The sequence below is a fragment of the Rhinoderma darwinii genome, chromosome 4, assembly GCF_050947455.1.
Source record: "Rhinoderma darwinii isolate aRhiDar2 chromosome 4, aRhiDar2.hap1, whole genome shotgun sequence".
NCBI lineage: Eukaryota > Metazoa > Chordata > Amphibia > Anura > Rhinodermatidae > Rhinoderma > Rhinoderma darwinii.
Window position 1 is genome coordinate 172136066 of NC_134690.1, and position 25786 is coordinate 172161851.

A 25786-nucleotide genomic window follows, 5' to 3' on the forward strand; every position below is an offset into this window, starting at 1 on the left:
AAAACAAATTAAATCCGAAACATTCGGATAACTAATTAGGAATCCACCAGAGAATTCCTCCTAATAATTCACATGACCCAACATGGGTCAGAATCATAAATAACAATTTAACGTTAACATTAGACCGAGCAGGGGCAGTCCTTGAAGCCATTTTAGATATTCCTTTTTTACACACCTCGAGTTAGCCATCTGCAAACCACTAATTACCTCCAGCCGTAAACCAGCTCGGAGGCACCGCTCACCTCTGCAGATGGCTCCAACCACCAGAAGTCCACTTCAAGGGGATAACACCCGATGAAGCCTTCAAGTGCTATACCGACCACTAGAAGTCCACTTCAAAGGGATAACACCCGATGAAGCCTTCGAGTGATATACCTTCCACCAGAAGACCACTTCAAAGGGATAACACCCGATGAAGTCTTCAACCATGTACCTTTTTTGGGGGACGCATACCCCCGATGCGACCCCCCCACCAATTTTGTACTGACTGGCCTCAAGGACTCCCCCCGCCACAGCGAAACAGGCCTTGACCACCTTAAGCCTGTGAGTTCCACCACACCACCACCGCCCTTTCAATTCCTTCTGCTATTGCCAAGCTCCACAGATCAATCCCAACCTCGGTCAAATGAACCCCATCGCTCCTCCAGTAGTTCCCCACTCCTGACTCCAAGTCCCTGTGCCGAACGCAAATGCCCCCGTTTTTGGCTACAAATCGGGACACCGCGCGATTAACCTTAATGCGAGCCTTATTGACTCTTTCCACTGACCTAGCCAGCCGCCAATGTTTTCTTGGGACAATGTCCGACCACACAATTACCAACCTGGGATAAGAAACCCACAAACACAACATATCGTGTTTAATATCCCGCACCAACTCACGAAAAGGGCGGACTCCCAAATCGTTCCCACCCACGTGCAAGACCAAGATCTCCGGGACCCTATCAAGCCGGGCATATGTCTGGAATTCTGCTAACACCCTACTCCACGACATACCTCTAAATCCCAGCCAATGCAAAACCGCATCCTGTCGCGGAATGCGCAACTGGCGACCGTCCGGGCGGACGTCCGCCCTCAAAGCCCCCCAATGCACGTAAGAGTGGCCCAGCAACCACACCAAACACGGAGGCGGATCTGAAACGGAAAAGCAAGTTAAATACCACCACACAAAACATTCTTATAAGTGCAAACAGCAAAACTCATAACAGATGGGGGCGGACATAAGACCTAAATCTGTTGGACTCCCAACGACCGATGCGCCGCACCCCCTCATCATCCAACCCCCAGCGCCCTGCTTCCGTTGCTGCGCCGATCCTGAAGGAATGAGATGAGTACGCGTCCGCCGCGACACCGACCGCCGCCAAACATTTTTTGAATACAGCTCTAAATTGAAATCTAGACAAAAATAACCCGTCCTCGTGACATAGCAATGGCAACTCCGGAGACCCCACCTGTGGCTTAAAACCCTGCCTGCACGCCACCGGGCACATAGCCGAACCCGGGAGAGCGAACAACACTATCAGCTTCCCCTTTCCTAATTGGTCAGTTTTTGACCGACGCCACCATACCTCCAGCCGATCTGTATATATGCTCACGTCTCTCAGTCTCAACCCCCCAGCTTGCTTGGTACTCGGCGAAACCAACTCGCCGATTCTAAATGCCCCAAAGAACGCCAAAGAAAAAGCTAACCGAAACAACCTCATCTCGGCCGAAGAACGACAGACCGATGCTAATGATCCGCCCAAAGAGCTCAACAGAGAAAACGACACAGGCCTTCTACGATCCGCCTCGACCCTACCTCGGCGCAAACCCTTCAAAGCCTGCCCCACTAAGAATTCCTTAGACACATCCCTAAAGCCCCGTAACTTGAAACCAAACGCCACCGCCGACATGAAACGGTTAACCTTTGCCAATGAAAACCCCGCCTCCCAGGCGTCCCCTAACCAGTACAAAAGTGCCACCAACCTGTCTCTATCCGTGTTGACGTCACCCAACTCTCTTACCCACTCCTCCCACTGCCTCCAACAAGCAGAATAAGCACTCCACGTTGAGCGCGCCAACGACCTTTCCACCAATCGTTCTACGGGACCGAGACCAGATCCCAAAGATGTTCCGGGCAGACCACGCCGAGACGTTCCGCTCCCGGTGCCAATTGCCGAAACCGGTCCCACTGCGAGCGAGAAAGAGCATCAGCGATACAATTCCGTACCCCCGGCACGTGCACCGCCACCACCCACGCGTTCAATGACAAGCACACCAACACTAAATGTCGCAACAACTGAATTACCGGAGGAGAGGACGCCGTGATGTTGTTAATGGCCAGCACCACCCCCATGTTGTCGCAGTAAAAACGAACCTTCTTATCCCTGAGCCTGTCCCCCCAGATGGTCGCCGCAACCACGATGGGGAACAGCTCGAGCAGGGCCAGATTCCGCGTGAGTCCACTGGACACCCAGCTAGCCGGCCATTGACCCGCGCACCACGGACCCCCCCCATAAGCTCCAAAACCGCCCGCTCCAGCTGCATCCGTAAAATTATTCAAATCACTCGTATCCTGCGCTGGAGCCATCCATAGCGACCGACCGTTATACTGGCCCAAGAAGTCATCCCATACCTGCAAATCAGCCCGATGCTCCTCCTTGAGCCGTACAAAGTGATGTGCCGCACGCACTCCCGCCGTAGCCGCCGCCAACCGTCTACCAAACACCCTCCCCATTGGCATAATCCGGCAGGCGAAATTCAACTTCCCCAGCAACGACTGAATCTCCCGCAGCGTAATTTTCTTTAACTTGCAAGCCCGACGTACCTCCTGACTCAAAGCCCCCAACTTATCCATCGGAAGACGACACTCCATAGCCACCGAATCTATCTCAATTCCCAAAAAACAAATCGTCGTTACCGGGCCCTCAGTCTTTTCTGGCGCCAAAGGGATCCCAAAATCCCTCGCAACCTTCTGCAGTGCATGAAGCAAATTACCGCAAACCGGCAAACCCCCCGGGCCGACGCACAAGAAATCGTCTAAGTAATGTATTAACGAATCGACCCCGGCTACACCCTTCGTCACCCACTCCACGAAGCTACTAAAAGCCTCGAAGTACGCGCAAGAAAGGGAACACCCCATCGGAAGGCACCGATCCACGTAAAAAGCCCCATTCCAAAAACAACCCAACAGCCGTTGGCTTTCAGGATGAACTGGCAACAACCTGAACGCCGCCTCGATGTCGGTTTTTGCGAGCAGCGCGCCTGGACCCGCAGCACGAACTAACCCAACCGCTTTATCGAATGAGGTATACACTACGGAGCACAACTCATGATCAATCCCGTCATTTACCGACGAACCCTTGGGAAACGATAAGTGCTGAATCAACCGGAATTTTTGGGGCTCGCGCTTTGGAACAATACCCAATGGGGACACAACTAAATCCTTTATTGGCGGATCAATAAAAGGCCCCGCCATACGGCCTAACGAAACTTCTTTAAACAACTTTTTCGACACGACCTCAGCATGCAAGTAGGCCGATTTAAGGTTCCTCCGCGTAACCGGGACCTCATAAGGAGGCGGAGGAATAATAAAACCAACACTAAACCCTTCGTAAAGCAACTTCGCCGCAGCCCTATCCGGATACTCATTTAGATAGGGGGCCATCCTTTCCACCCTCACCGGTGACAACCCCTTGACCAGCCGAGGAGGACTGGTTCCCTGACCTCTTTTTCCGCATACATTTTGCCGCCCCATGGGATGCACCATTACACTCCGAACACACGTGCTTGAACTTGCACGTGGCCCCGAACTTACACTGGCCATCGTTGAATTGCCAGCAGAATCCCAACTTTGCCCCACCGCCCTGTCCGACCTGACTGGACTGGCCCCCTTGGCCAACGCTCCCGGGAAAGGGCTGCCTAACTGGAGCCGTGACCCTTAACCAGAGAGCAATATCCTTCTGGTCCCATTGAATCGCCGGCCGAACCGCTTTACGCTGACGGAATTGCTCATCGTATCTGAGCCAAGCCTGCCCCCCGTACACCCGATGAGCCTCCCCAATGGCGTCAAAATAACAAAACAACGCCGAACAATTTTCCGGCGCCTTTTCCCCTATTACACTGGCTAAGATGGCGAACGCCTGCGACCAATTTACGAACGTCTGCGGGATAAGCCTATACCGCCGACGCTCCTCCTCGTCCTTCTTGCTCTCATCCCGCTTGCTCCTATCCAAATTGAATTTAGCAAGCGGCAGAAGAGAAAAAATCTCAACGTATTCGTCCTTCCAAATACGCTCACGCACCTCCTGCTTTAAGTGCGCTCCCAACGGACCTTCAAAGCAAACATATACCTCCCCGCGAGCACGATCATCAATACGCACCCGATCGCCGTCTTTTTGGGCCTCGGTCTGTACCGACACCGCGACCGCCTCCGTAGCCGCCATTACGGGGCGCGCCTGTAACAATCCCACTTCCCTAGGGCCCTCCCAAACTACCGCCGGGGACACCTCCGTAACTACTGGCGCCGCCGCCCTATCGAGACGCCCGACCAGCTCCCGCAAGCAACCCACCAAGTCCGCTAGACCCGCGCCGTCGCGCCCGCCCACGCCACTACCGGCCACCGATCCGACGCTAGCAGCCCCCCTGCCGACACCCGACATAAAAATCGCTGGATACGACAAAGATGGAGTTATGCACTCACCGGGCTGCACAGGCGCTGTGTTCCCGTCAGCCGGACCATCCTGCCCTCGCCGATACACGTCCAGTTCACCGTCTTCCAGCTCCTCTCTCGCCGACGACTGGCCATCCCACCGACATCTCCGAACCGGGGATGATGACGCGCTGGCAGATGGGCCGGCAACCTGCCGCCCGACCGCTGGGATCCAAACTTCCGACCGGACCTGTTGCCTCGACGTCGCTGCAGGTCTAGGCGTCCGTCTCGACGATCCTGATGAAGCCTGCCCCCTGGCCGGAGCATCACCAGGCGGGGCGGCCGTAGCTAGTCTTCCCGATCTTGCATCTGATGGGGGGGGGGTGACAGGGAGCCCGGCCTGCGACTCCCTGAGAACCGCCGGACCTCGTCGCGGCCTGGGATTCCTGCCAGGACGCAGGGCCTGGGAAGGGGCGGTCCCCCCAGCTGCCTGGCCTGCAGCGTCCATATTAGGGCTCCCCCTGCGACGCCGTGTCCGCGGGACCACCTCAGGGCTGAGGCGTTCTGGAGGTCGGGACCGCCGGGAGCGACGGGCAGACCCGGCCTGAGTCACCGTCACCCCCGGCGACGCTCTCTGCCTCCTCTGAGCAGGAGCGGGTGTTGTAAACTCCCCCCCGCCGCCATATTACTGCCAGGAAGGGGGCCGGGGGAGGGGAGCCTGTCCCCCACTTCAACAGACCTCATATGCCGTGCCTGACGTGGCGAATCGGCGTCGGGGATCATTGTAAGTGCAGCCACGGTCTCCTCCAACCAACCGGGACCGTGGTGCACAGCAGCGGCACGCAGCCGCGCAAGCATATCAGCCTCAGACATGACGGAACAGAGCGGGGCAACGGGAGCTTACTGGGTGAGTGGTTACTTCTCCCGCTGCTTCCGGCTCACTGCCGAAAAACAGCGGGAAGCTCCGTAACGGCCCCCTAACTCCTCCCTGTCCCTCCTCCACCTCTAACTTTCCCTACAAAGTTAACCCTTTCCCTCCTAGGGCTGTCATGGAGGCTTCCCTCCTAAGCCCTGCAGGCTGCGTCCAGCCTCGTCTTTTCACAGGATAAAATATCGGCAGTTTACACAATTGAAAAAATGTAAAAGCACAAACGGTCGGAACGTACCAGAAAAGAAACACATTAGACCAGCACATGTCATAGAATCACATTTGCTTATTTAGAAACCGTACTGCAATAAGACATAGACTCTCCCTAAGGCCTCGTTTAGACGAGCGTGATATACGCGCGTGCTTTTCACGCGTGTCGTACGCACCTATATTCGTCTATGGGGGCATGCAGACAGTCCGTGAGTTTTGCGCAGCGTTAGTCCGCTGCGTAAAACTCACGACATGTTCTATATTTCGCCGTTTTTCGCGCATCACGCACCCATTGAAGTCAATGGGTGCGTGAAAACCACGCATGCCGCACGGAAGCACTTCCGTGCGAACTGCGTGATTCGCACAACAGCTGTCAAGCTCTGAATGTAAAATAAATGCACCACGTGCTTTTCTGTGTACAAACATCCAAACGGAGTGTCATAATGATGGCGGCTGAGTGAAAATCACGCAGCCGCGCATCATACACTGATGACACACGCAGCTGTTAAGTGCCTTTTGCGCACGCAAAATGCACACGCTCGTGTAAATGAGGCCTAAGCCTGCTTGTTTGGGCTCTAATAACCCGATACCGCCTTCCAGATGCAATTCAAACAGGCTAATACATGGGTGTACACTGTTCCCTAGGATTTGAGCTGCTCTACTCACATACCACTCCTCATAAATACTTGATAAACATTGCAGCCAATAATAGCTCCAGCATTTTCAGCCATCCTACATCACAAACGCTTTTCCTTTACCGTTCACATACCAACCAGACTGATGCCGTAAGTCAAAACACTCTTAAAACTCTTAAAAATTAAATGTGCTCGTTAAGCCTTCTTCACTGTGGCATAGATTGCTGCAAACCATGGCAGATCATGCGAGACAGTCTGTTCCAGAAACTTAAATTCCTTTACCGCCTCTGCTGGATTCCCACCCAAGCTAATACACAAGTTCCTGCTCCCGTTTCCTAAAATCTGTGATCATCTTATCTATCTTCTTCACATTAGGAACCAAATTATTCTCCAAAGACTATTGCCCTAACCGCTGAATCTCAAACCAATAAGATTTATCATCCTTGTCCGAGATCAGAAAAATCGGCATCATGATATCTGCATATTTGAGTAAAATAGTGTTATCGTGACATGTCCCACAGTCTGAAGTATAAAAGGAGAACAATGCAGGACACAGCAACCCTGTGGTACCCACAAATTCTACTTCCTTGGGGAAGATGCCTAACCCTCCACCCTAACCGCTTCTTCATGTCTATCAATCAAGAAACTTAACATCCACTTGTAGAATCTCCGTGGCAACCCAAGATTCCCTAATTTAGCCACAAAGAGTGAGGGCACCACGGTGTTAAAAGCAGTGCTAAAATCCACAAACAAAACACAGAAAATGATTCACCAGCTTTTAGCAGCATCTTCTAGCTTTTAAATGGGCTTGCTTTATTTGTATCAGTTAACTTCTTACTTTGAGTAGTAATTTCCTCCTTTTTTTTTATATAGATTGTATTGAATTTTTGTAGTTCTGTGTTAAACCAGTAAGTACTTGTCTGTACTTTGCCTGTATTCAGCAAAGAATGACCTGATTCACCCATGAGTCACATTTAGCTGCTGCTACTTCTGATGTCGGCTAGATCCACTAAACTATGTACATTACCATATAAACATATGTATCAGCAGAGTGACTTTTATAGTGTGGATCTATCATTTGTCAGGTTTGTGCTAGTATCTTAGATATTCTATATGTGTCTGTATTACGCCGTCAATTGATGTATGTGGTTGATGGGAGTTTGTCCTGCAATAAAAAATAGTTTTACAGCCATTGCTTCCTTACAACAGAGAGTGGAGCTTTATAAAAACAATACAAGCCAGAACAATATATCAGTAAAAAGTTATATTTCTGTGAGGGAGTAAAATGTATTTCTGACTTTTAGAACCACATCTCCCTCACCTATGTCTTGAGAAGGGGATCAAAACCTTCCAACAGTACGAGATGCATATAAAAGAGAGGAAAGATTTTCTTAAAGGGATGAAGAAATCTAGTGATCCTGAAAGACAGGTGAGTTAAGTGAAGTAATTTGATTTTATTGTTAAACATTAAAGAAGATTGCATGAAAAATAAGACCATAAGAGAATATATATATATATATATATATATATATATGAAATCCCACAGTACACCGAAGTAATCAAAAAGAGTGGTTTATTCGGCCAACACAGCCGCAACGTTTATGTCCTACTATGGGACCCAACCTGCCGATAAGGGTGGGGCGGTCATGGATACAAGCACATACATGAAAGAGGCGAGTTACATGATACCGATGTCTATAGATTACTAAAGTGTGATCCTAAATTTGACATCGAGAGGAGGATAATCTCATTGGTTAGTCTGGCTCATGAGGAGGGGGTTATTGATTTGGCCATTAAGAAATTTCTCATCGTTGAACATCTCAAAACCTTTTATTTATACTTATTACCTAAGATACACAAATGTCTGATCCCCCGGGTCGCCCGATTGTATCGGGCAGAGGCACGTTACTGAACAACTTCTCTGTTTTCATAGATAGGGCACTGAGGGATTTTGCTTTAAACATGAGGTCATACATTAGGGACACTACAGACTTTATTGTTCAACTTAAACAGGTGACAGCACCTCAGGGTGCAATTATTGTTTCTTTTGATGTGGTGTCACTTTATACATCTATTAACCATCAAAGGGGTATTGAGGCTGTCATATGTAGCTTACTGACATCAGAATATAGCGCATCATGCTGCGAGTTGATTATCTCTTTACTTGAACTTATTTTGACCTCCTATTTTTCATTTGATGATAAATTTTATTTACAGCAGAGGGGCACAGTCATGGGGTCAAACATGGTGCCGACCTATTCCATCATTTTTGTTGATATGATGGAGATGTCGATCTATGTATCCCACCACTTCACTCATGTTTTGAGGTGGTGGCGATACATAGATGACATCTTCCTCATTTGGATGGACAGAGTGGAAGCTCTGTTTGACTTCCATGTGTTTTTGAACCAGATTGATCCTGACATTCAATTCACCATAACTTATTCCATGACAAATATTCAATTTTTAGATGTTTCGGTTAACATCAGTAATAATTGCTTTCAAACCAACCTGTATACTAAGCCAACTGATCAGAATACACTGCTCAGATTTGAGAGTTGTCATCCGAAAAAAATGATACGCGCTCTCCCATACAGTCAGTTGCTTAGAGCAAAACGTATAGTGGACAGTAATTCTGATCTTGATCAGACTGTAGAGCAGTTGATAATTACATTTTTCTCAAAGGGGTTACGCGAAACATTTATTACACACACATCGAGAGAATTTATTAAGAGATTATCCCTAGGAGTGACCCTAATCTTCTAAGGAACTAAAGGTACAAAATCGTCCCATTTGTCTCGACTTATGATTTAAGCAGGGAGGTGTCTAAAATATTGAATAGACACTGGGGGATTATCAAGAACAGCTATAAACATATTGAGACATTTAACAACAGACTGCTTATGTTGTATAGACGCCCTTGAAACTTGCGTGATAAACTTGTTAAAAATCATGTTGGGTTATATGTAAAATAGGTCAACAGACATTTCTGAGACCTAGAAAAATGGGCAATTTTCCCTGCCTTCATTGTGTAAATTGTCGTTTCATGTGTAAGGGCAGTGTCTTTTACGCATCCTCTCAATCATAGGGCACATAAAATCAAACAATACCTTACATGCGACTCAGACTGGATGATATATGTGTTATGGTGCCCTTGCCTGCTCCTATATGTGGGTGAGACCACTTGTGATTTCAAGACACGTCTGAATAATCACAGACACTCCATTCGAAAGAAAAGATGTGATCTGCCAGTGGCAAAACATTTTTCCGAGTTGGGACACACTGAAAAAGATCTTACATTTATGATTCTTGAACATATCCCTATTCCCCGTAAGGGAAGGGACAGACACATGTTACTGCATAAGTGTGACCTTAAGTGGATTTATTCATTAGATTGTCTAAGACTGAAGGGTCTTAATGTTGAATTTAATGTGGCGAGACTCGTGACCTGACGAACTTGACCTGTTGGTTCCGCTTTGTTCTTGCAATGTCCTCTTCGATAAACGTTTGTATACACATGTTCCTTTTTTATACATGTGTGTATATATGATACATGATTTACATTATTGTTGTGTTTTTTTCGTTACAGATTACTACTGAATAATTGGACCACTCACCATGATTGTATCTTATTATGTATATATAGGAAGGGTCTTATGTGGATACTGTGACGTGTCTGTTTGAAAATACACAACGTAATTTTTATTGTTTATTACATACCCCACCTTCATGATATGACATGCAATTTATATAATCATTCTAACCTCATTCTTTATATAAAATACATGCTGTGTTGCCCTCTAGACGTTGGCTCTGTTCTTATTTGGGTCCAATACACTTTTTAGATGGTTCAACATGGAGCAATCCCTATTCACGAAGGTGTAACAGAGGGGCACACGAACCTCTACTTTGAGTACCAGGGTTCATAGTTGGATCTGGGTCTCTGAGTATAAGTGTGGAGCTATGGAAACTATTATGCGAATACCCTTTGTTTAGTAACAATGTTACTTTTATTTGATTTGTTTGCATGCCGCTTCCTTTCTGATGTGGGGCCGTATTATTGTACTGGGATGATTGTCCCGTTTTGTTTTCAGACAGACACGATTGATCCTGTCAATGGGACTCCACATATACTCACTGTATGTTGTTCTCCTGTAATAATCCAGATTTTATACAGTTAGCTTTGATGAGTTCTTTTATATGAACGGGTAACACTCTTTCCTTGCTTGGTTGCCATGCAACAGTATACTTCCGGCTTGAGCGTGCGAGCATGCGCAGTAGGATATAGAGGACGCCGGGTTATCAGACACCACATGGATACGATATGAATGTTTACATTTATTGACCTTCATGCATACGTTTTGATTGGTGAGTGGTCCAGTATTCCCCACCCCTGCCCATATTTTTGCATATTCGATTGAGCACTAATCAAGTCTATATGTGCGTGTTTTTAATGTTTATTTATATGGTTATAATTGCATCCTTATCACTGGCACGTAATATGCATTATTGTACTAATAACTTTATTGTAACACTGTATATGTACAATATCCTATTGCACTTTTTAATTATCACTAATTATGTTAATGAGACAGATGTTTATATTGCACACGTTGTTGTATCACCATGCTTCAAAAAGGTCCCATAGTAGGACAGAAACATTGCGGCTGTGTTGGCTGAATAAACCACTCTTTTTGATCACTTCGGTGTGCCGTGGGATTTCTTATATATATATATATAATATAAATAATCTGTGGATCAGGATGTATGTGTGTGTGTATATGTGTGTGTGTGTGTGTTTGTATATATATATATATATATGTGTGTTAAAAGCAGAATTGTAGTGGCAGTGTGCTGATGTGGCTGGATGAGGGCACTATGTTCTGTTTGTGGATACCTAACATGATTGGAAGCGACAGTACTGACTTTTTAATGCTAGGTCAACTTTGTACGGAGGCGATTTCACAAGGATCTACATCTTAATCCAGTTCTGATGCTGAACTTTTGTCCGGACATTACTGCTCTTAGTTCTCTCAGCTCTGATCTTCCCACCATTACCCGTGAAGTTATTTTCATGGTCCATCTGATGGAAGAGCCATCCCACAATATCCGGGTGAGACCAAATATGCCTTACTTCTCATACATTCTAAAACCAGCGTACTGCTAACTTCAGCAATGTGTGTAATGTAATATTCATTAGTGATTTTTCTTATCATTGTGAAAAATCCTTAGTTTTCAGTCTGTAGTAACATCTATGGTAAAATTAGTGACTGGTTTGTACATTTTGCCTATTTATGTTGCATTTACCGAAAGTCAATCTTCTAATCCAAAAAACTGACAATCTTGGGATCCATTGTGGTAAATTGCAGAGATTATCAATGGCCATTATATGTATTGTTTTTCCTACATATAATAGAGCGCCAGGTCATCTATGCATGTCTAGGTCAATAGTATATTATAGGTCTCTGTATCCTGTACACCCTCCATGTTGCTTTATTTTCTGTTACTGCTGTGTAGATGTCTATCAAACGTGTTTCCCACGTGTCTTCAATTCTTGTTTGTGTTGTAGGATGCCCTTCTACTGGCAGTGAGGAGTTTACCTGCACGCACATTGCTGAATGTGGCAGGTGGTACATGTAACAGCAGGGCCCTGTTTCCAACCAGCAGGCAGTGCAGCAACGTGAGTGAGGGGGGCTGCAAGGGAATCTGTGTACTCTGTACTGCTGACTGCAAAGGATGCTGAGAGTTTGGTGAGAATTTGCAGTGTCAATCACACTTCGCTCTGTCACTTTCCTGCTTTGCCCTCTTCTTCTTTTGCTTTTGTGCTTTTGCTTTACTTTTTTATTTATTTATTTATTTAAAAAACAGTTGATGCACTATTTTGCTCTACCCGAAATCGGTTTTGCTATTAGTCATGTATGATTCTATAGTGGAGTTGACTGGAGAAGGAAGTATGCAGGAGCCACCAACTGCATGCCACTCAGAGTGTGCTTTTTTTTTCAGTAATTGCAATTGTCATTGTCCATATTCCTGGTTAACGTCCAATAATTCATATACACATAAAATACTAGAGGAATGGTTGTTATTATATGTAAGAAATCACAGAGTGGCTTTTTCAGTTGTTGGCTCACTTACTGCCTCAGTCGCATTACTTAGACCCTACTCGATAATATTTCTTAATAAATAAAAAAATTCTAATCTAGACGCTTGGGGTATTCGTTTGTTTGTTTCTTGCTTAACAGGATTCATTGGAGATGGCATGTGAATTTTTCCAAAGCAGCAAGATGTGTGGCATGTCCAGGAATTTCTCTTCTGTGTTGGGTCGAATACTAGCACATCCAGTGCATCGTGGGTACCCACGGCAACTTTTTATATTTACAGACTCTGGATTTACTAATTGTAGCAGAGTTCTTGAGCTTTTAAGACGCCATGCCAGAACTACACGGTGAGAATAAAAAAGTTACTGCATGTTTTGCAGCATTTACACAGGATCCTAGCCGGCTCTTACACATAATCATATCACAGCAGCGGATAACATGGGGTTGGCATGGCATCCATGGCACTGCACGTCCAGTCCACGATAGTAGCACAAAAGCACAACATACAGCAATGTTTCGGTCACCTAAGCCATTTAGAAACTGCATGCAGATTACAATGTCACTGTATTTTTGTGCTATCAAGTTGGATTAATAAAGTATGGCCACCCTCTTCTACAATGCCTTGGATTCACTGCACTTTTGGATTTACTGGTTATGAGTTGAATGCATTCTCAATGCCAATGGGCAGAGTACACCTAATGTACCCCTGATTATTAACCATTACAATGGCTATCCTATAACATATGCTGCGTTTTTATCACTATCTTATTGTTGTATTTCAATACATCACACCAGGCCTCTGAAAAAAATACTACTGTGCAAATGTGAACATCCAGACTTGATCAATGCAAGTTACCAGTTGTTTCCATGCAGGGTGTTTGGTTTTGCGCTTGGGTCAAATGCGCAGTACAAAATTCTTGATAGAGCAGCCAGGTTAACCAGGGGAACTTTGGAGCTGCTGTCTGAGGGAGAAAGGCTACAGCCCAAGGTGAGTAGCAAGGGCCCTTTTCCCTCCTATAATCATATATAATTGAACAAGAACATTCCTTCTATTTGCTTATCTATTGCACTTTTGCTTTCGCTCTTATAGCTGATTAAATCCTTAAAGAAGGCACTGGAGCCAGTTTTGAGTGACATCACAGTTGACTGGTACATGCCAGAAACCATGGAGGCCCTGCTAACCCCCAATGACATTGCTCCACTCTATCCTGGTGACTCTCTTATTAGCTACTGCACTTTGTATAACACTGCAAGCTTTAGAAGCAAGAAGGGACCGGTGAGTATAAGAGTAGACAGAATGCGTGTCTAGTCTTATTTAGATTGTTTTATTTCTTTGGGTTACTTTTATGTTTCAGACACGCGTCGCTAGAGGAGGGTCCCTTAGTTCTGTTTTCCAGTCTCAGGAAGAGTCTCAATCTCCAGGGACTACAGACACAAGTTACCAGAATCCATCTGCTGGCATGGAAGATGTGGAGCGTGCATTACAAGAGATTTCACATGAAATCTCTATGGAGTTCTCTGCATGGAGTGAAGATCCTGAAAGAACTGAAAGCATTGGTACGCAGTCACCTAAGGAAACCTTTTAGATTTTTAGTATTTATGTGCATTGTGCTTGTATTATGTACCCAAAAAGCACATATAACATTGTTTAGAGGTAACCCTGCCATTTGTGTTGGCTTTCTTTCCGTGAGGATAAATTACTATGAATATGTATAGACTTTATTCTTTCCTGTGTTGCGATATATATGAACTTGTTTTGGCATGTTTTAACAGACACTCTTTTCATTACCATTGTGGTCTCAAAGATTCTGCAGTGATCAAACTGTTTCTCAGTATGACGGGGGAGTTAGTCAAGAAGAATGTACTCAATAGTGTACATGTGTTTTGTTTTTTGTTTTTATCCAATAGATATAGTTTGAAAACTTCTGTAGTATAACTTGAAATAAAACCAAGTTAACATTTAGAAAAACTATAATACATTTATTAAAAAAAAAGGACAGTTTTTCCATAGTGCCCAATTAGGTTCCAGCACTCATTTTACTTAAAGGTTCTTTCCATAGGTCCTTCAAGCCAGAGGTGCTGCAAAGAGCGGCTTCCGATCTGGCAGGCTTAGCACATGTAAAATGTAAATGGAGCCATGCAAAATTTGTGGTTGCAAGGAGATTCCCGTGGCAATAACAACTGGGACAACCCCTTTTGAGGCGGGTTATAAAATTAAAGCACTTCCCCTTTGCACTAATTTTATAAATCTTCCTCATTACGTTCATATAAATGCTAACAAATTATGGATTTATCACGGATATTAGGATTTAAGTGCATCTCCCACTATGACTACTCAGTGGTTTATTCAACTTGTTCCATTAAGTGCAAATGTCAAACAACATTTTGCTGGTTGAATTGGTCATAGAATTCGGCAAATCCCAGGTAAGCTAAACCTATATTTTCACATTGTGTTAAGAGGCTGAATTCACATGATACATTTTTGGCTTTGAAGAAAATGCACTTCCTTTTTACCCATGTAAAATCATTTAAAATTTTCACCAAGATGGTCTCTTATCTCGCTCGCCCTTTCAACTTTTAAACCTTTCTTTATAAAAATATGTTTTGTCAAATATACAAAGTTGCAGCTATGAATCTTTTATTATGATTAGAAAATAATAATAAAAAGTATACGGAGCTGTGAATCAAATAACATGAGGAACATTTCCAATTTAAATATCTGTCAGTTTTTGGAACTAGTATACTATGTAATTTGGCTTCTTTCTATTTGGTAATTTCTGATATAGATATTTTATTTTGCACCAAATACACTTAATCGGATATAGTGTGAACCTACATGTGTCTTTGACTAACGGCTCTGTTTTCTTTAGGTGGAGATGGCGCTCAAGTAAGTGATATAAGGAAGCGTATTGTACGTTCTTCTTATATACAGGAACAGTATATGCTCACTCATTGTTCTGTTAGCACTGAGCCAACTCAAGCTCCAACACAACCTTCCATATGCAGTGACCCCACTCGTGCAACTAGCCATGGATCTACTAGCAGTGACTCAGTAGGTTCGAAAGAAACAGTTTCAGGAGACTGCATAACGCCATATTCTAGGAAAGTCTCCCAACAGGGAAAGAAGAGCGTCTCACAGTGTGAAGGAATATGTGCGTTCAACCAAAATTCCACCCCATCCTCTAAGGTAAGATGGCCGTCCATTGTATTTTGGACATGCTACACTTATTTGAGGTCTTTTCAGTAGCTGATGTTTAGAAAAGTAATCCAATTCAGAAATCTTACTCCAACAAATAATAGCACGAGGTTTCTACCTGTTCCCCTTGTCCACAGGCTACAGTGACACAAAGCGCAGAGGAGCTGGTCAGAAGAAAAGCTCTGATTCAAGCCACCATGTCTGGCCGCAGTTTCTCATCCCCTCATGGTGAACTGGATATGCTTCGATTACGCATGGTCTTGGACAAAGTGTCACAAAGCCAGGATCCAGAAGATGTTAATGCGAAGCACACAGTGGGACGATGTGATTCCTGTAAGCAAATTTCTGGATGAAGATAAAGTCAGAGATGCTAAATAGTAAAAATACACTGCTTGGGTGGTGATTTCTGAAGTCTAGTAGAAGCTCATAATGCCGATGAATGCTGTTCCAATAATAAGTGCCTACGTATTTTAGAATAATCTAGTTATTTTTAACTTCACAAATGCTTATGAGGAGCCTTTCATTGACTTGTTCCTTATACTGTCGTAAAATTGATTCCATTATAGTTTTAAATTGTAAAAAATGTATTCATACAGTCTGTTCATTTCATGTAATATACGTCCCATTTATTTTGGGACTAGATTACAGAAACACTGAAGGAAAAAAAGTAACAAAGATTTTGAAACAAATTCCAGCTAATTATTTCCTTTAAAGAGGCTTTGACACCTTTCATGCTTCCCTATCTCCTACCTAATCTTATAGGCGCTGTGTTGTAGATAACTACTGTGTTGTTTTGGTTTTTTTTAAAAAACGTTTTAGTGACCGTTATGATCATTTTAACATTTATGCAAATTTTTTGTAAAAGCCTAACTGGGCGTTTTTAAAAAGAAAATTAGCATAAATGTTAAAATGATCGTAACTTTGTCAGTAATAAACATTTTTTTATCCTTCTCTCCCTTAATCCTATTTTGCCTCATTACAATAATAAGTGTGTTCCCGAAAAACAGACTTTTCCACCAGGATTACTTGTAAAATATAAGTAACAGAAATAAATAAATAAATATTGTTACTGGGCATTTGTGTTCTGAGGGCAGTTGATGTCTAAGGACCTGTTCACAGAATTTTTTGACACGGAAACCACGGCAAAAACCGTGGCAAAAAACGGCTTGAAATTGCCTCCTATTGTTTTCAATAGGAGGTGGAGGCGGTTTGTTTTTTTCCCCGCGAGAAAAAGAAGCGACATGCCCTGTCTTGAGGCGGTTTTCGCCTCAAAAACCCCATTGAAATCAATAAGAGGCGGAAAGAACGCAGTGAACAGCCGATGCGTTTTATGTCAAAAAATATTCGCAGTTTTTCCATTTGCCTCTTGACGAAATAGGTAAAAAAGAGTGTCAAAAACCGCCTGTGGTGCAAAACCACTTAAAAAAAAAAAAAAGCTGATTTTACCAGGCAGAATTTTCTGCCTGCAAAAAACGATGTGTGAACAGGGCTTAAAGTTGTGCATGTTCACATAATTGTAAATAATTTTTTACAACTCCAGCGAAAACCTAAGCCCTAGCAAGCACTTGATCGATCATCAGAAATGCTTAATAACTTCTAGACAATCCGTTTCTTGATGCTACTGTTGCATCAGGCCAGAATAATACATGGTCTAGGGCTATCTGAAGAGTTCTACCGTTCAAAGCATAAATGAGTACAAATCTATTACAAAAAAACAGTATAATTTACATCATTTTATCAAGTAGATGTGGTGAACATATTTTACTTTAGAAGTCTGTCTACCCAGGACACTTTTTTGATATTTGAGTATTTTTACTTTCAATTTATGTGCTCATTGTGCCAATTCTGGGAAGTCTGCTTTCTTCTATACTACATAGGGTAGTGAAGAAAACAATCTCCTTACTGGAAGGAATCTGGTCATTTTAAAAAGGCACTGAAAGATCTGTTCCTTGTATTTCTCTAGATGGAAGTCTTGGCATCAACATAATGACACAGCCTTACTTCTGTTCAAGGGTCTCTTTAAAGTTACTAGGATATAGAACGCTGTGTTTTTTTTAACAGTTTTCCATTGCTTTTATTCTTTGTTATCCAGTCATTGGTGAGCTTCCTTCTCCTGCACAGCTGGACTGGGATATGCTGGTGGACGCACAGTATCTTTTCTCTGTATCTTCGGCTGCCGATGCAGAAAATACGGGCTCTGGGGTTAGCAGTGAATCTGGTTGGCAGTGCCGAGCAGTAATCCATGGATACGTTGGAAGCAGCAACCACTCCTGGGAAACCACAATAAGCCTGGAGTCACTTTTGAGAGGTGCTGGAGAGGATTTTGGAACATATACAGAGTATGAAAAGTCTTCTGACCTGCACCAGTTGGCTGCGCACTCTGTGATTCGAGACAATGAGGATATGGCCTGGAGAGAGTGTGACATTGAACATGGTAATACCTGCCTTTTAAAGTCATGAAAAAGCACATGTATCATTTTATGTGGGTATCATTTCTTATTGTACAACTTGCATTGTAGGTTCTTCTCGACGATTCCGGCTAAAAGCCATACAGACCAGCAAGTCATGCTCACAAGTCTCCGTTTTTACTTGCCATATGCCTGCAGACCCAGATACCCAGGATGCACTTCCAGGCCAGATGATTGTGCGAAGAGGTAAGGAGTGGGTATAACATGCAATGATTTCTCAAATTTATGTCAGAAAATAGTAATCGAAAACCTATGAACTAACTTTGATTATTTGCTTCTAGGTGGGCGCAGTAGGAGGAGTGGTAGCTCAAACTCTGGAAGCTGGAGTGTGGCAGAAAACAGGCACTCAGCAAAAATAAATGACTCATTTGAAAATGCAGGTAATTCGAAACATCCCTCTGCATTTCATAGATGTCCATTAATTGTCATGGACCACAAAAAGGTCCTTTCTCATACATACTTATTTTAGTGTGGCACAAACATGCAAAAGAACACAAACCAAATGTTACTACATGTAATATTGCCATAGGTGCAGTTAAATTATTATTTTTTTTTTAAAACAGCACATGCAATTTTAAATGCCACAGCTTTCCCCATTGAGGCAATAGGAAAAACCAAGACAAAAATGCAAGAAATAGGGCATGCTGTGTTTGTTTTTTTTTATAACCTTTCAATCACAAAATATGATTCTTTTTCACAAATCACACTTTCCTTTATGTAATATCTGGATGCTTTTTTTCAGTGCAAAAAGCGCAGTGGAAAAGCCAGTAAAACACTGTACAATTCTCCTTAGGCCTTATGCACACTTCGGTTGGCCGTCATACAGTCGCTAATGACGGATCCGTGAAACACGTGTGCAGTCCGTTGTTTCACGGACCAAATAAATGAAAAGGCCGGGACTGTTCCGTCAAAAACGGACCGGAGTAGGACTTGTCCTATTTTTGTCGGAATGGCCACATGGTTCCGTTAAAACAAAGGAAGTGTGCGTGACCCGATAGAAATGAATATGTCAGGGTGTGATCGGTTAAAAAAAACAAAAACTGATAGCACCCTGAAGAAAGTAACTGAAGTGGGCATGAGGCCTTCGTCTTGAATAGAATAGTGTTTGTGTGATTTATTTATATATATATATATATATATATATATATATAATTTTGCACTAATAATTGCTTTACTGATGCACAATTTATCAACGATCTCAAATATTAAAGGCTATGTAAACCTTTTGAATGGTGCACTTTTTTTTATTTTTTATAAAAAGGTCAGTCCGTGTGATTGGTGCAACTTTATAATTAGTTTGTATTAAAAATTTGTTTTACTTTTTGAAATACAGCTGCTCTGTATTCTCCATACAGAGCAGCTATATCTTTCCCTATGACCTGAATCAGTCGGTTCCGCGAACCTGACTGGTTCAGTGTCAGCGTGTTTCTGACACGCAGGATCCACCTGTAATCTAGCACAAGTTATGAACTTAGATGTGATCGATAACAGGTGTCAGAGCCACCCAGGACCTGCTTTCACTGAACCAGTCAGTCCTGCTGACCTGACGGATACAGGTCTCCGCACATAATACAGCTGTATCTCAAAAAGTTAAAATAATTTTTAATAAAAACTATTTTATAAAGTTGCACTAATCACACTGACCTTTTTCTTTTTTTTATAAAAAAATAAATAAATGCCATTCAAGGGTTTACATATCGTTTAACCCCTTACCGCCATTTGACCTAAATAGTCGGTAGAGGGGAGAGTATGAAGCAAGCTCACAGGCTGAGCCCACTCCCTAAGTCGCGGGTGTCAGCAGTATGTTGCACCAAGGGCCGACTGTTCAACCACTTACATGCTGCTTGCATTAGCCAACACGGCATCTAAGCCATTAGAAAGAGGGGGTGTCCCCTCTGTCACTCAATCAGTAAAATTCACAATACATTGCAAAACATAAGTATTGCACCATCAATCTAACAATCGCATGTTCCCTGTGGACAAAAAAAAAGAAGAAAATAGTTAAATTTTTTAGTAATATAAAACAAAACCAACCGTATTACATGCTAAAAAAAAAAAAACTTCAATCATTTTCCCTCCAAAGTTATGTAAATAATAAAATAAACATAATTGACATCGCCGTGTCAGTAAATGTCTGAACTCTTGCTATATAACATTAATTATCCCACGGGGTGAACGCCATTAAGGTAAAAGAAGATAAGCACCCAGAATTGCTGATTTTTGTGCACCTTCGCTCCCCAGAAAAATAAATAAAAAGTCGTATGTACCCCAAAATTGTACCAATAAAACTAGCTCGCCCCGTGTGTGTGTGTGTGTGTGTGTGTGTGTGTGTGTGTATATATATATATATATATATATATAGTATCGCCATAATTGTATTGACCTGCAGAATAAATTTAACATGTCGTTTTTACTGAACAGTGAATGCCATAAAATTAAAAACCCCAAAAAAACATTCGCAGAATCACTGTTTTCTATTCCACACACAGGATTATTTTAGCGCATTATGGGTTACAATAAGTGGTGCTGTTAGAAGTTCTAACTCGTCCTGCAATAAACAAACCCTCATACGGCTAGGTCGACAGAGAAAAAAACCCATTAGGGCTCTTGCATGTATGTGCTTTTAGCGTTAAGACATTTTTTACAGCATATTAAAATACAAATCTTAAGATATTAGGCAAAGGCATATTGTTACTATATGCTGTAGCCAAAAGCCATTTCAGAGTATTTTAACCCTTTAAGGATGCAGCCTATTTTGGACCATTTGTTATTTTCTTTTTTTTTTAATCTGTGTTCCAATTAAAGAGGCTCTGTCACCAGATTATAAGTGCCTGATCGGCGCTGTAATGTAGAGAAGTGTTTTTTATTTTTAAAAACTAAATTTTGAGCAAGTTATGCACAATTTTAGATTTATTCTAATTCGTTTCTTAATAGACAACTGGGCTTGTTTTTACTTTTTTACCAACTGGGCATTGTAAAGAGAAGTGTATGATGCTGACCAATCAGTGTCATACTCTTCTCTCAGGTTCATTTTTAGCAGTACTCGCAACACAGTGTGATCTTGCGAGATCACGCTGTGCTGTCACATACTCCCACATTAACTTTTGTCTTTCAGCCAGGATGCGATGTCTATTCACTCCCGACACTCCGGTAAAGTCTCTGTGAATGACAGCACAGAGTGATCTCTTATAATCTGGTGACAGAGCCTCTTTAACTTTTATTTTTTTTCTTCCAAAGTAGCCATATAAGGGCTTTCTTTTTACGTGACAAGATGTATTTTTTAAAAGGCACCATTTTAGGGTACATATAATGCATTGTATAACTTTAGTTAACTTTTTTTGTGAGGTTAGGAATATTTTTGGAGTTTTGTTTTTACAGCGTTCACTGTGCCGTATTAATAACATGATCACTTTTATTCTGTGGTTCGCTATGATTACTGCAATACCAAATGTATATGGGGTTTTTAGTTGTTTTTTTTTATGTTTAAACTTTTGTTTAGAAAAATATATATATATTTTTTTTTGCTGTGTCCCCTAACATTTATATTGTTCTGTCAAAGGAGCTTTATGAGGGCTTGGTTTTTGCGGGATACATTTTTAGTTATGATTGGGATGCTTTTGGGATACATACATACTATTTTTTTTTTTTAACACTTTTTTTATTCCTTTTTGGAAGGCGGGGTGGACAAAAAACATCAATTTTGGCATTGATTTATTATTACTTTTTTTTTCTATGGCGTTCACCTTGTGGGATAATTATTGTATGCATTTTTATTTTTTTCTATTGTTTTAGTCTAGCTAGACTTCTGAACGCTCATATAATCCTTCTGTATAGCAATGCATTATACTGTATGTGTCAGTGACCGGGGGCCTATTAGGCCCTTCCTAGGTTTCCGTGTATGGCAGACCTGTGGACCATTGTTAGGCCACTGGCTGCTATAGCAACCCAATAGCTCCCCCAGACCGCATTCGCGGGGCACGTATGGGGTGACAGAGGTAGTCCCCTCTATCTATCTAACAACTTAGATGTCGTGATTAACATTGATCTCAGCATCTAAGGGGTTTAACGGCCAGGATTGGATTTATCTCCGATCCTGCCCGTTTATCTCCCATCACAGCATTAAAGTGGGGTGCCGGCTGTATATTACAGCTGACACCCACAAGTGATGCCGCCGGCTTAGCTTCTTGGCCCTCTCCATCACCATGTCGTAATAGTACAGCGTAACTGTGAGTCGTGACGTTTTATTAAGGCACAAGGCCGGAAATGGGAAAAATGTAACACTATTTATAGTCCACAAGCGTTTTTTAAAACACACTTCTAGCTCAAGTTAAAATGTAGTGAGAGTTTTAATGAAAGTGCAGCTGATAAAACCTATACATCTTTCCTTGTCATAGGCAGATCTCCAGTTCTACCGTCCTCCCCACCAAGAATTTCCTCTGAAAATGAATTGGAGAAAATGGGTGGCCAAAAAGGTGGGTTTACAGTAAAAAGGAGCATTAGTAATGTCATAAATAGAGTTTGGTTAATATAGATTTTAACGGTAATATATAGTCAGAAAATGACTTATTTAAATTCGGTTTTTATTACAACAATATAAGCTTTTAGTGTTTTTTTTTTCTTGGACTAGAGGCCCTATTACACCAGCCAATTTTGGCCAGTGCAACGAGCGCCGATCAATGAGCTGCTTCAAAGGCCAGCAAGATATTGTCGTGTATTAAGAGGCATGGACTCGCAGGACAGGGATATAATATTACTACTTTACAAAGCATTAGTGAGGCCTCATCTAGAATATGCAGTTCTAAGGGGGGACATAATTAACTTATATGAATGGCACATACAAAAAATATGGTGAAATCCTGTTCCATGTAAAAACCCCCTCAAAAAACAAGGGTGCATTACCTCTGTCGGGAGTAAAAAAGGTTGAATCTGCAGAGGCGACAAGCCTTCTTTACTGTGAGAACTGTGACTCTATGGAATAGTCTACCACAGGAGCTGGTCACAGTACCTACAGTAGATGGCTTTAAAAAAGGCTTAGATAATTTCCTAGGAACAAAAAAATATTAGCAGCTATGTGTAGAAATTTTTCCCTTCCCATTCCTTGGTTGAACATGTGTCTTTATTCAACCGTGCTATATAACTGTTAAGACTCTATATGCGTCTCTCCTGCCGCTGGAATGGCTGTACTCCATCACTTCCTGTATACTTTAACCCCTTCACGCAAAATCACGTAACTGTACGTGATGAGGGTTAAGGGGAAGTATGGAGCGAGCTCACGGGCTGAGCTCGCTCCATACACAGCGGATGACGGCTGTTACACGCAGCCGACGCCTCCCTGCAATGAGCGGAATCAAAGTTCACTTTGATTCCGCCCGTTTAACACCTTAAATGCCGCGATCAATCGCGACCACGGCATTTAAAGTATTAGAATCAGGGGGGCACCCCCTCAAACAAGCGATCGCCCCCCCCCCCCCGCGGCACGATCGGCCGGTTACAACGGTTGCTATGGCAGCCTGGGGGCCAAACAAAAGCCCCCAGGTCCGGCATCTTTGTACTCCTTTGAAGCTCTGCCTCCGGCAGGGCTTCAAAGGAGACAGCCTGAATCACAATATACTGCAATACATTAGTATTGCAGTATATCATGCAAGCGATCCAACGATCGCTGCTTCAAGTCTCCTAGGGGGACTAATAAGAAAAGTAAAATACTGTTAAATAATTTTTTTTATTATGTTCCAAAAACAATAAAGTATTAAAAGTTCAAAAAAAAACCCCTTTTCACGTTTTTCCCCTAAATCAATGTTAAAAAAAATGAAAAGTTAATATAACTGGTATTGCCGCGTCCGTAAAAGTCCGAACTATCATAATATAGCGTTGTTTAACCCGCTTGCTAATTGCTGTACAAAGTATATATATAAAACACGCAAATTGCTGTTTTTTGGTCACCTTAGCGCTCCAAAAAAATAAAATCGAAAATGATCAAAAAGTCACATATACCCCAAAAGGGTATCGGTGAAAACTACGGCTCCCCCCGCAAAACTTAAGCCCTCATATTGCTAAATTGATGGAAAAAGAAAAAAGTTATGGCTCTCAGAATACGGCGACACAAACGTTTTTTTTTAAATTTAGCCAATGGTTTTATTTTTTTAAGTGGAAAAATCTAAAACAAAACCTATAAATTTGGTATCGCCGTAATCGTATCAACCTGTAGAATAAGGTGAATATGTAGTTTTTACCGCATGATGGACGCCGTAAAAACAAAACCCCCCAAAATATGACGTAATCGCTGTTTTTTGGCCATTTCACCCCACAAATTTTTTTTCAGCTTCCTAGTACATTATGCGGTACAATAAATTGTTCCATGAAAAACTACCACTTGTCCTGGGAAAAACAAGCCCTCGTATGGCGATATAGACGGAAAAATTATAGCTTTTGAAAGGTGTTGAGAAAAAAACAAAAGTGAAAATTTTAAATAGTCTAAACTGAAAAGGGGGTTACTGATGGGCTATCCTGAGTAGGGATGTCACGATACCAGAATTTGGACTTCGATACCGATACTTCGTTTAGTATTGCGATTTCGATACCAATTTCGATACTTTTGGCAACAGTAATAAAAAAAAAAAATCTTCAGTTTTCTGATGTGAGGCGCGAGGTGTGATGATGAATTTTGAATGCGCCTCACATTAATAGTAATTAATCCCATCATGTTTCTCAGTCATAATGGGTTAATGTGCGAGGTACATGATGGGGTTAATTACTATTAATGTGAGGAACATGGAGGTTAAATTCATCGCACCTCGTGCCTCACACTAATAAGTGAATGAAAGCTGTGTTTATTTCATTTTTTTACAGTGTACGGATCATAAATGATGCAAAAAAATTGTTGTGCGCGCCATTACTGAATGTGTATATTTTATGTATTGAGACTTATTTTAATGTTTATTGTAAAAAAGGTGAATGTGTATTTTTTTTTAAATTTAACAATACTTTGTTTTTACTTTATTTTTAAACTTTAATGTACTGACATATATCAGATATATGCCAGTACATTAGCCTGTGGACAGATAGCACACAGGCATATATCAGATATATCCCAGTACATTAGCCTGTGGACAGATAGCACACAGGCAGTTGTTAGGACATACTTGGGTATGTCCTAACAACATGAAATATGGTAAGACAGCCCTGGGGTCCGTCAATAGACCCTGGGCTGTCTGCCCATATATGGTATGGCCCTCGATCGCGTCACGAATTCCCTGTGACGCGATCCAGGGGCATCCCCCCTTCTCACTTTCCCCTGAATGCTGCAGTCAGCTTTGATCGCAGCATTCAGGGGAATAACGGCGGAGATGAGAGGTTTCTCTGATCTCCGCCGTTATAGAGCGGGGCTGCGGCTGTGTAATACAGCCATTGCCCCGCTCCTGACAGGAAGTGTGTGCGCGGTCAGCATGAGGAGGTGCGGCCGGCGCTGTACTAATGAGCGCAAGTTCAGGCACTGGAGACAGAACATGGGGGTATTTTGTGGAGCCCCCGCCATGTTCTGTCTTCAGTGCCGCCGCTCATTAGTGCAGCGCCGGCCGCATCACATCATACTGACCCCGCGAACTTATCATGACTCAGAAGCGGGGCT

At 42.7% G+C, this 25786-nt stretch overlaps 1 protein-coding gene across 2 annotated transcripts in view; it reads left to right on the forward strand.

Moving 5' to 3' along the window:
* Nucleotides 1–25786, forward strand: part of VWA5B2 (von Willebrand factor A domain containing 5B2) — an 85235-nt gene that overhangs the window by 18228 nt on the left and 41221 nt on the right. For both annotated transcript variants that reach the window (XM_075861890.1, XM_075861891.1), the window contains exons 7-19: nt 7705–7829; nt 11340–11513; nt 11970–12080; nt 12643–12845; nt 13372–13486; nt 13589–13774; nt 13854–14055; nt 15369–15685; nt 15832–16027; nt 17787–18128; nt 18214–18348; nt 18444–18542; nt 22557–22634. In XM_075861890.1, coding sequence (XP_075718005.1) covers nt 7705–7829; nt 11340–11513; nt 11970–12080; nt 12643–12845; nt 13372–13486; nt 13589–13774; nt 13854–14055; nt 15369–15685; nt 15832–16027; nt 17787–18128; nt 18214–18348; nt 18444–18542; nt 22557–22634 — 2283 coding nt within the window. The remainder of the gene's footprint in view (nt 1–7704; nt 7830–11339; nt 11514–11969; nt 12081–12642; nt 12846–13371; nt 13487–13588; nt 13775–13853; nt 14056–15368; nt 15686–15831; nt 16028–17786; nt 18129–18213; nt 18349–18443; nt 18543–22556; nt 22635–25786) is intronic.